Source organism: Tachypleus tridentatus, chromosome 9, assembly GCF_004210375.1.
Source record: "Tachypleus tridentatus isolate NWPU-2018 chromosome 9, ASM421037v1, whole genome shotgun sequence".
NCBI classification, from domain to species: domain Eukaryota; kingdom Metazoa; phylum Arthropoda; class Merostomata; order Xiphosura; family Limulidae; genus Tachypleus; species Tachypleus tridentatus.
The window spans coordinates 122,605,618-122,617,733 of NC_134833.1; the positions used below are offsets into that span (position 1 = coordinate 122,605,618).

The 12,116-nt window shown below is 34.7% G+C and overlaps 1 protein-coding gene across 4 annotated transcripts in view; it reads left to right on the forward strand.

The window, feature by feature from the left end:
- LOC143226237 (prolyl endopeptidase FAP-like) overlaps positions 1–12,116 on the forward strand; it is a 125,001-nt gene that overhangs the window by 37,382 nt on the left and 75,503 nt on the right. The window contains exon 1 of one of the 4 annotated variants that reach the window (XM_076456996.1): positions 2,936–3,067. The exons of 1 other annotated variant lie outside the window; for it this stretch is intronic. In XM_076456996.1, the coding sequence (XP_076313111.1) occupies positions 3,041–3,067 (27 nt within the window). In that variant the 5' untranslated portion in view covers positions 2,936–3,040. Of the gene's footprint in view, positions 1–2,935; positions 3,068–4,657; positions 4,840–12,116 lie in introns of those variants that run through there. 2 more of the 4 variants (XM_076456998.1, XM_076456995.1) reach the window with 2 other exon arrangements.

A 12,116-nucleotide genomic window follows, 5' to 3' on the forward strand; every position in this document is an offset into this window, starting at 1 on the left:
TGTTCTATTTATATTCTACTGCGAACAAGCACTCCAATATAGGAACATCTCCTTAGAATTATTATATGCGAACAGACATACTGAAGTATTGCCAGTTATGTGAAGAAATAATTATGCACGAACAGACTTACTAAAGAATTGTCACTCGTATAAACAATGAATTACACACGAGCACAAACCTACTAATGCATTATCACTCAAACAAAGAACTATACACGAACAAACTAAGGCATGCATAAGTTAAACCGCTCTGCTATACATGAACAGAATCAAAAGTATTGTCATTTAAATAAACAAAAAACTATACACAAACAGGCCACTAAAGCATCATTACTTATATAGAGAAAGAATATTACATGAGCAGACTTACGAACGGTAGTAAGTTAAATAGTTATTGAGTAATCTGTGAAATCATTGGATCAGATTACTTTCACAGTTACGTTATAGATTTGAGAAGACAACTAAAATTAGCAACAATACATGAAGTTGCAAATTAAAATAACCGAAAACATCGATGCTACGTAGATACTCAATAAATGTGTTGTGCCTAACTAAAGTGTTTAAATTTATATGCAAAAACGGCTCGTTTGGGCTGAGAAAAATCTTTTACATAGAAGAGCGAACAACGTTTCGACCTTCTTCGGTCATCGTCAGGTTCACAAAGAAAGAGGTAACTGACCGGAAGCTGACCACATGTTTGAAAGGGGTTGTGTAACTGTGTGTCGAAATGTAGAGGGCGGTATTAGATGTTTGAATATATAATTTTATTTATTTTATTTTATTAATATAGGTATAAAGGCGTTCCTTTATATTGGTTTATTTTGGGTTTAAGTTGTTGTATAAGTAAGGCTTCTTTAATTTTGCGTTTGTTTATGTTTGTTTCTTTATTTAGTATTTGAGTGTTTTCTATGGTTATGTTGTGTTTATTTGACTTGCAGTGTTCGAAAACGTGTGAAGGTGACTTTTTATGTTCTTTGAATCTGGTTTCCATTTTTCTACTTGTTTCTCCAATATAGAAGTCGTGGCAGTTATCACATTGTATTTTATAAATAATGTTGGTGTGGTGTTTGTCAGTGTAGTTTTTACATAGTATAGACCTCAGTTTTGTGCCGGGTTTTTGAATAAATTTGGTATTAATTGGAATGTCATATTTTGTTACTAATTTTTGCCAAATGTTGGTTATTTGTTTGCTGATGTCAGGAATATATGGTATACAGCAGTATATGGTTTCGTGGTTTTTTTATTCGTGAGCTGTATTTACTTTAGTTGGTTGATTTTGCTTTCTGTCTAGATGTGTGCGTATAATGTTTTCTACGGTTTGTGGAGGAAACTTATTGATGTTGGTGAAGTATTGTTTTATTTTGTCTAATTCATCGTTAATTTTATCTGGTGAGCATAGTTTTATGGCTGTGTTTATTTGGTTTCTTAGTATGTTGAGTTTTTGTTTTGTTTCATGTGCTGAGTCCCAAGGAATGTATAGTCCAGTATGGGTGATTTTTCGGTGGATTTCTGTTTGAAATTGTGTATCAGTTCTTGTAATTTTGAGGTTAAGAAATTATATTTGATTGTTTTCTTCCTGTTCACATGACCGAAGAAGGTCGAAACGTTGTTCGCTCTTCTATGTAAAAGTGTTTTCTCAGCCCAAACGAGCCGTTTTTTGCATATAAATTTCTCAACAAGTGGGTTTCTCGTCATCACTGATTAAAGTGTTTAAAGCGTTAACAATATATTTAGAAATTCTAATGGACTTCCTTTTATTGTCAAAACTTTCATGATGAGTTTTCTCTGTCTTCAAAAATATCTTGACACATTTATATACTCAATATACATATATATATATATATATTCAACAGTTCTGTATATATAATTGTCTGACATTATTCAGTTCATATATTTAACAATTTTATATACCCAGTTGTGTGACACTACTCAGAATATATAATCGACAGTTCTGTATATATAGTTATTTGCCATTTCTAAATATATATATTCAACATTTTTATAGATATAATTGTTTGGCATTATATTGTTTATATATTTAACAGTTTTATATACCCAGTTGTCTGGCGTTACTCAGAATATATAATCGACAGTTCTGTATACATAGTTGTTTGCCATTACTGAATATATATATATATATATATTCTATATAGTTAATTGTCTGGAATTACCTGGTTTATATATTTAACAGTTCTATGTACACATTTGTCTGGCATTACCTGGTTTATATATTTAACAGTTCTATGTACACAATTGTCTGGCATTACCTGGTTTATATATTCAGTAATTTTATATACCCAGTTGTGTGACATTACTCAGAATAACATACAATATAAATACAAGTGCATACAATGCGCAAAACTTTCAGCATTTGTTGTCGTTGTGGGTTTTAAATGGTCGGGCCTTTGGTGCAACTTTATCTTCTGCCCCACATTTAACATGGCCTGGATTTATGAATTTCCTTTTAAGTAAATTTACCTGGGGTTTAAATTTATCTATCAACGTCAATACTACACAAAAATTGCCAATACAGACGTTTTATTATGTTTGTCTAAGGTCGCTGTGATGTTTGTGTTAGTCTTATATTTATTGTATTACGTCTTTACCCTATGTTTTGAATCTATGACATTTTCCAAACTTTGAAATATGTTATTTAAACTGACTCTATGATTTAATTAAAATTATGCTGGAAATCTAAATGTCGATGCAAGTCTATTGACTGAATATCTAATTATCCATAACCTAACCCATCATCCAAGCGACTTAGCGTTAAGTCTAAGGGATGATAACGTTTAATAAAAATCGAGTTTCAATGGTCGTAGCGAGCACAGAAGATATAATATTTCACTTAACAGAACAAACAAAACAGCTATACACCGCAGTAGTGTTAGTGTAGTACTTGCTACTATCGCTAGGGGAAAGTTCAAGTATACAATAAAAACACGAGTACGAGTCTGCGATATGTTCTTCTAACACCTGTTGTACGTAAGATCCTGCTCAAGTAACATAAGAACTGATTAATTTTGTTACGTGTTTTGTAATGATGAGAGGTGCTGCTGAAGATACGGTAGGAAAAAAGAGTTTAAGTTTGTTACCTAGAAACAGTAAGATAACGTAACATTCATTGTTAGGTGCAATAGTTGGTCGTCTTTAGGTGGGAAATAAGTTTTTCATTTCTGTTATAAATCGTAAGTAAGAGTATCTGTGTTGATAAGTGTACAGCAGCGAGGTAGATAATTGTTCGCTCATTTCGTTTACTGTTCACATTGTACCAATACCTGCCTTGAGGTGCAGTACCGGCATAAGGGAGTGGGAAAGTGTTGCCCCAGGTTTTTTAGTCAGAAGGATCAAGAGATTTTCAATATTCGAATTTATAATGCATTATAGAACTGTTGTTTTTTACCAGTTCTGAAGGTAATTTTGTTTTTTGTTTTACTTACGTTTTTGTATTTCCCATAAAACTGAACTCAGGTTTGTCAAGTGAAGTGAAATGTTTAACAATAGGTAAGCAGAATCGTGCATGAAATGTATTTACGTATATTCATGCGCATATTGGGTTGTTCTACCAGTATACTTGTATGCATGTGTGATTGTGAAGGCAACAAGATCCAGGGAAGAATGGCTTACCTTTAGAACTACTGAATTAAGTAAGACTAAGACATGAACGCGTTTTTATATTAAATAACAAGACTTTCTAAAAGACGTCAAACATGTGCATGGACAGATTGAATGGATAGGCTAAAATTACCTGTTACTGTGGCGAATCGACAGTGATACCGAAGCTATAGGTATTGACTAGAGGAGGGCCCCTATTGGGTCAGTGGTAAGTTACGAATTTATAGCAGTAAAATCAGGGATTCGATTTCCCAAACAAGCCTACTGTGCAGTTTGCTAAAAACAACCAATCAACTAGAACAGACTTACATACAACGTATCAAGTGTTGAGCTGAAGATTAGTAAATAAACTAACGATCTTATATGTAAATGGCGTTGTTTAACAAATCAGCATCATAACATATAAGTAATGCTGTTTAACAAACGAATATACTTGATGACGAGAAACCCACTTGAATTAAAAATGTATCTCAGAACGGCTGGTTTGGGTATTAACACTTCTATTGATAAGGAGAGAACAACGTTTCGACCTTCCTAGGTCATCTTCAGGTTAAAAACGAATATACTGACATGTAGGTAAGACTTTACGTCAATCTAGGTTGTTTATAAATTATACAGTTTCTTCTTGTTGTATGAATGTCATAACCAGTCTACATGTACATCTGTAGTTGATCAAAAATGTTTCGTACTCTTTGTATGTATACCAGTGATTGCGGAAAATACAATGCACTTGAAGTTAGTATTATATGTTTACGCTCCAGAACAATGTTTGTGAACTTTTTTATTTCATACATAAAACCGTTTACATTAATTGTATTATGCAACATCACAGTATGACCACTGAAGTCCTTGTACATGGCTTTTGACTCAATACCACCTACCGCGACAAGTGATTCGTAAACAGACAATATCTTACCTTTAATCTGTAGTCTCAGTCTTAACGTATATCAAAGCGGATTTTTGAAGACAACCTGTTTCAAACCTGTTTCTCGACTTGACTCAGAGCAAGTATTGCAATAGGACACGTGAGAGACATCATTTTTAATATTTCGACTACACGGCTCAGTTACTCCGGGTTTTCTAAGAACTATTGTTTTAAGTCATAGGGAGCAAGGCCAAGTAATTGTTATATTGTTGTGTTAAGCAATGGTGGATTCAGAACAGAAGACGATTTCTTCGGACGGACAGACAAACCAGACTCAAGTTTCTGTGGAAACGTCATCAGTAAGTTCTATCGCCGAAATGAGGAAGGTTAACGCTGATACATGAATAATACTAGTATTACGTTCAACAATAGATATCTTAGGATTTGTTAATATTTTATAAACTTTCGGTTGTTGCAAACTTGCATAACAAACATCATATATTTACGTAATCAGAGTACAGTATAGTACTACCATCAATGGTAAGCTCGCAGAATTAAAAGACTAATAATGAGGTTCGATACCTGCTGTGAGAACAGTGCAAATTGGTCATTGCGTAGCTTTGCACTTAAACACACAGACGCACACAATGGCCAATTTGCACTGTTCTTACAGCAGGTATCGAACCTCATTATTAGTCTTTTAATCCTGCGAGCTAACTATTGAGCCACTGTATAAACTGTACTAAAAATGTATTTATTTTCTTACGTTGAAATGTAAAATAACAGCCGATCTAAGTTGCCCGGTAGCATAAGATTTTCGAGGTTTATATTCGCAATTCTTTTTTTCACTGATTAGGGCAATGAAGAGATTGCGTGCTTGTTAAAGGACCATAATTATTGAGGCTTGGAACTATTTCTTGTATTAAGTGGAAAGAAACTGAAACATTATGAAATGGGTAAAAAGGATTATATGATTTTTTTCTATATTACAAACTTTAATCTTAAACAGAAGAACGTTAAGTACAGTATTTAATTTTTAATTTATTTTTAATTTAGCACAAAGCTACTCAAAGGGTGTGTTCATCGTGCTTATGAAAGCCCATGTTTTAACTTACAAGACAACAAACGTACTACGAAATGGGATCATTGACGTAGAAGGTATTAGTTACGAGGCCTGTTCAAAAAATACGCGTACTAACGTCATAAAACAAAATGTACTGTATTTAGAAGTTACAGGTCTGGGACCCCTTCAAAGTACTCTCCATCCCAACGCACACACTTATCCCAACGGTGTTTCCACTTGTTGAAACAGTCTTGGTACGCTTCTTTTGTAATGTCCTCCATCTCCTTCGTCGCATTTGCCTTAATCTCGGGAATCGTCTCAAATCTTCTTCCTTTCAAGTGTCTTTTGAGTTTGGGGAACAAGAAAAAATCGCAAGGAGCAAGGTCAGGTGAGTAGGGGTGGGGGGTGGGGAAGAACAGTGATCGAGTGTTTGGCCAAAAACTCACGAGTTCTGAGGGCTGAATTTCGCAGCAACGCGGTGCATCTTCAATGTTTCGGTCAAAATCTCGTAACAAGATCCAACTGATATTCCACACTCTTCAGCAAGCTCCCTGACAGTCAGACGTCGATTTGCCCGCACCAGGATGTTGATTTTGTCGACGTGTGGGTCGTCAGTTGACGTGGAAGGGCGTCCAGGACGCTCATCATCTTCAATGGACTGTCGACCATCCTTAAAACGTTCATGCTACTTGAAACATGCCGTACGCTTCATAGCAACATCACTGTAAGCCGTGTTAAGCATAGCGAAAGTTTCAGTCGCAGATTTTCCAAATTTAACACAAAATTTCACAGCAAGTCGTTGCTCCTTCAGGTCATTCATTCTGAAATCCGCCAAACGAAAAAATCGCACTTCACTTAAAACCGCGTAGCTAATACACAAATGAAGATATCTGCAATCGGGAAATGGCGTCGTAATCAGCTGATCTGTGCGAACCTAGCGACACCAAGCGCATTCCCCTGGAACCAACTGGAGCCGCGCAATTCAAACAGTCCGCGTATTTTTTGAACAGCCCTCGTATGTAGTTATGTAATATTACATCCAGAGGTTTGGATCACCTATTAAATGTTATAACTTCCGACACTTTTGATTAAGGATTTAAAATTATTAACGTTTTTTTGATAAAGTAAAATAATTGTTTTTTTGTATATTAGTGTGTCATGAATTTTAACGTAAAAACATTATACAAGTACATTAAATAAACTCTCCATTTGGCAAATATCTTTAACATCACTGTTGTATATATTCAATTAAAATAGCAAAACATGTACCATCGTGCAGAAAGTTTACTTGAGTGACTCATATGCGATAATATATTCTTAAAGATCGATCTTGCGAGGAATAACGTGAAAGGTGAAAATTCCTTTCTTAGTGGTGAGTTTAATCCACTCCCCCCATAAAAAGGGCACCTTCCGAATAGTTCCAAGTTTCTTTAACTATGATTCACACGCTTTCTTTACCCCCGCGTGTTCTCCGAGTTTCTTGGACCAAGTCCTTCATCTTTAGTTCACTTACGTTCGTGCCTACGTCACATTTTCATTAGGTGTGTAAACTATCAGGGCCGTAATGACCATAGAATTTTTGTAAATACGGATATGGGGAAGATCTGTAAATAAAATGTAAAAGTAGTGTGGATGAAAAATTAAAAAGCAAAACAAAATATAATACAAACTTGTTTATTGGTAGTGTGTGACACCATCTACATTTTCATTGGCTTACGTTTTCTAGTTTGAATTTAGTCAAGAAGCGCCATCTATTGAAATTTTCTTTTGAATTATTTAAGAATACTCACTGTTTTATAATTCCGTATTTGTAACTTTACATTGGGTTTTAATTAAACAAACCGATCTACTGTTGTGTACGCGCTTCGGTTTCCCAAAATATTGTCCGTTTAACACTTTGCACTCGGTACTAGTTGCACTCATTCACTATATTGTAAGAAAGAAGTAATCTGGGTTAGAGAGGTTTTTTTAAAAAATTTAATTATAAAATATTCAAATAAACTTTTTTTTAAAAAAAGAGAATTTAGTCTGAGTGAACTCATCGTGAATAAATATTGTCTGCCTAATCTACTATTAAAACTTACAATAGACGAAAATTTTCCCTGTTGTAAACGTCTTTAGAATTAAACATCATGTACATAACGCAATTTTCGTTGTGTAACAATATGCTGGCCTGGACATGGCCAAGCGCGTAAGGCGTACGACTCGTAATCCGAGGGTCGCGGGTTTGCGCCCGCGTCGCGCTAAGCATGCTCGCCCTTCCAGCCGTGGGGGCGTTATAATGTGACGCTCAATCCTACTATTCGTTGGTACAAGAGTAGCCCAAGAGTTGGCCGTGGGTGGTGATGACTAGCTGCCTTCCCTCTAGTCTTACACTGCTAAATTAGAGACGGCCAGCACAGATAGCCCTCGAGTAGCTTTGTGCGAAATTCCAAACACAAACAAACAAACGTTACAATATGCTATTTATTAATAACATCGACGGTATTTATCACAGAATATTATCTATGTTATACAATAATATATTTGTTATTATAGTGATCATATTTAGTACATTAAAGTATATCTACGTTACAATATACTAATTCTTGTTGTATCGACACAATTTTATCAAATAATGTACCTCAACTTCATCAGTTAGAGTTTGTATAATTACGATAAAACTAATATTGGATGAAATGTAGAGTGTGATAACCTGAAGACGAAAGGCAAAAACTTTCGAAACGTCGTCCTATACAATTGTGTTCTCCACAACCGGCAGTTGTTGTCCATTCTACAATGTTTTAATTGTAAAAATCGTTGTCTGCTTTCTTTGAGATTTGTTGATTTTGACAAAAGTCATACAACAGTGATGTGTCACAAATACGGTGTGTATTGTTTCTTTCAATTATTATGTGAAAGAAGGTAACATTAATTCCAAAGAATAACCTTTTTTAAACAAATGTATTCTGGATTCAGATTGTTCTTATGCATTACGTTTCTTCTATAAATTTCTCTGTCACGTGACACCACCACTTATAAGTCGTCATTAACTCCACGTGTTTCTTGAAACAGTTAATACTAAAAGGTTAAGTTTATCCAAAACTCGGAAGTGAGAATGCTTTGATCCATTCCATTTGTAATTAGGCTTACGTAGGACTATTTCTTCTATTTATAACTAATCTCAGACAAGTGATAGAAACATTCACCTTTCCTTCATAGATATCAGACTATAATGTAAGACGAATGCAAGATTACATTACATAACACATGTGATGGATTGTTTCTTCTCTTTATAAAGATTATACAACAGTCTCAACCCAGAACAAATAATACACTTATATGGCATGTTGAAGTTTTTTCCCTTGATAAATATTATACGAGTGCAAGGAACACGCTTGTAAATGCCACGTATGAAGTTGTTTTTTTTTTCTTTTGTAGATATCAAACTATAGTCTCAGACAAGTGTAATAAATAACATTTTGAGTAATGCAGAACTTATTCGTATTTTTGTAAATTTTAAACTATAGTTTTAGTCGGGACAGAAGAAAGAACCTCTTTATTTTTATGCATCTATATTTATTTAGTTTGATGCCACTCTTAACTACTCTATTTTTTATTAATAAAATTTTATTTTCTTACATTTCTGTGAAAGACAGAGAACCTAACCTGTAACTACTAATACCTACACAGTTTAATGCGGTTTTGTTCTGCTTAACCATAATATTGTGTAAGAAACAATTGTTTATGGAATTGTTTTGTCGTGTGACGTGCGTGAGGAGTTAAAGCAATACAGTATGTTAATAAATAGATGACGTCACTGTTGAAGGAATTAAAGTAACAAAACAATGATTTAGGTTAGCTTCTACATCATTGCTCTTTATTTGATAAATATATGTTTTAACTAATGTTCTAAATTCCTATTCGTAATGAAGTTGAAACAGAACAACAAATAATCAAATGTGATATTTTTTATCTTTATTGACGTGATTAAAACGTTAACACATACACTGTTCTTAATAATTCAAAAATATTTTAAATTTCTAGCATCACAATCATACTTAAACAATAACCTTTGTTTTAAAATATCAACTCATTGTTATGAAAATCTGAAAAATGATGATAATCGCTTACGTGACATTACTTGTAAATGGTTGATTGTTCAGTTTGTCTGTCTTCACTTTAAAGTGAATCACAGTAATTAGTGTACTCCAAGAGGCTTAGCAACCATGGCTAGACATCTGTACTCCAAGCTGTTCAGCAAGCATAACTAGACATCTATATTCCAAATTGTTCAGCAACCTTGACTAAATATCTGCATTTAAAGTGGTTCAGCAACCATGGTTAGACATTCATTGCACTCAAAGTGGTTCAGCAACTATGGCTAAATATTCAGTGTACTCCAAGTTGTTTAGCAATCATGGCTATACATTTGTATTTCAAGTGGTTCGACAACCATGGCTAGACATAAGAAAAGATATTTAGATGTTTTACGCATGTGAATAATCACCAGATAAACGGAAGACAGCCGATAATAGCCAGTCATCTGTTGTTAGTAGAATGTATGACTCCTTCCAGACTGTGGCAAGTCTATTTGGATACCTGGATAGAATCAGGCCAGAGTGACGGGTATCTGTCGATTCTGGCTCGTAGACAAGTGCATGTATAAGATTAATCAAGGTCGTTATGTATGCTAGATGCCAGCTGAAAAATTCGGCCAAAGGATGTACAAGAACAGTGAACTACACAATTGTATATAAATTGTAATTTTACAATCCTTTCTGGTTCACAAGCGGTGTTTCGTTGTGTTCTGCAGTATTAGTTTTATTCACTATGGGTGAAGCGACATCTCAAACACGGAGTCCTAATTCAGAAAAACAAACCGCACCTGTTCTCCAACAGAAACGCACTTTGAGATTATATGTAATTATGGTGAACAAACAGTTATGGTATAAACTAGAATGATCAACGGTACTGTACCAACTGTACTGTACTGTAGATAGCATTTTGTCAGCCACGTCGTATCAGTATGCAAGTATGGGGTTTCCAATACATCTGAGGTCGCTGGTGGTAAACTCTGCATTCCTCTCAGTTCAGACCAATGGAGAAAAGTTACAGATGGAATTTATCAATATAATTGTGGGAGAAGATGTCTGGCTTGGAAGAACAATTATCACTCAGCATCAAGTAGATATTACATAAACTAACTGCCACACAGGCTTCCCTGATACATTCGAGATATAGCTAGTGCTGAGGTAGATAGAACGCTGAAGGGTAGAGTCATTAAATATTCGGGAAGTGTCTGGTCATTGCCAGTAGTAAGTATAAGAAAAGAAAATTATTTTGTCGAGGCTCTGTGTGAACATACGTCAAGTGAAAATGGTATTACACATCAGTGTGTTTTTATCATTTTATACAGAGAAATGTTTTGATATGTTGGAAAAATCTCTCAAGGCTGCTTTCATCACTCGAGGTGGCTTATGCGAGTCTTATTTCACGCCATCTGACACTTGTAATTTACCAGGTACTTTAGAGCAATTAATAAAACATCTGTTGCATGGTTTGTAGTATGAACGACGTCTCGTATATATAAACGCAAGATACCTCGACATCTGTACATGTTAAACATGCATATTTAAAATTGAAGCCAGAAAAGTGGCCTCTTAGCATGTAGTTTTTCAGCGAGCCCACAAATCTTGCTAAGTTAAAAACGATTGCTGATTGGTGTTTCCAGCAGTTTATGACATCATCAGCACTGCTATACATCATGCTACTGGTATTAGTTTAGCAACTACTTAGGTTTATTATTAAGAAGAACTTCTCGCGTCTCCTGGTGGTTACGGGCTTGTAACGCTACAGTCCGAGGTTCGATTCCCAGCGGTGGACACACCAGGTAACTCACGTGACTTTGTTTTAAAAGTTGTTTAAAATAAATTCTAGTTTTGATTTTGTATTACGTATGTTTATATAACGCGTATGTTTGTAATTTCTTTTTAGGCGCAGTCTCCAACTGTATGTTAAGAGCAAAAACTAAAATGGCGTTTTTTAGTACAATAAAGATAAACTTTACATTAGCTTTGTTTCATTCTAATATGTGTATTTGTACTGTGAAGGAAATGAGGAGCAAGTATGTATACGAAAAAATAATAAGTCTGCATATGGAGTGAACGTAAAGGTTTTACAGTGTAGAATTGTTTACGTTTTCTGTAATTGTATATATCAAGTTCTACTTAATATTATTGCCAGAGGATATAGGAGTGGCAGTATTTACTTGCAATCTCTATCCTCTCAGAATGTATAGTTGTTCGGTTCTTGACTTGTATTAATTACTGGCACATGGTGAGTATCTCAACGCATAGTAACATTGTATGTACAACAGTCAGGCTGAAGTCAACATCTGGCAACGCAACTGTTTTCCTACTGAGTTTAAATCCTCTAATAACAACGTGTGTGTATGTGTGTTGTGCCTAGTTGTCACGCGAAACATCCACAGATTTACAATATCTAAAATGTACAAGTCGATTAAAACACATATATTTGAGGTATTAAGAACCGATGAAAACAAATACAATTAAAGCATCGCCAGAAATTTGG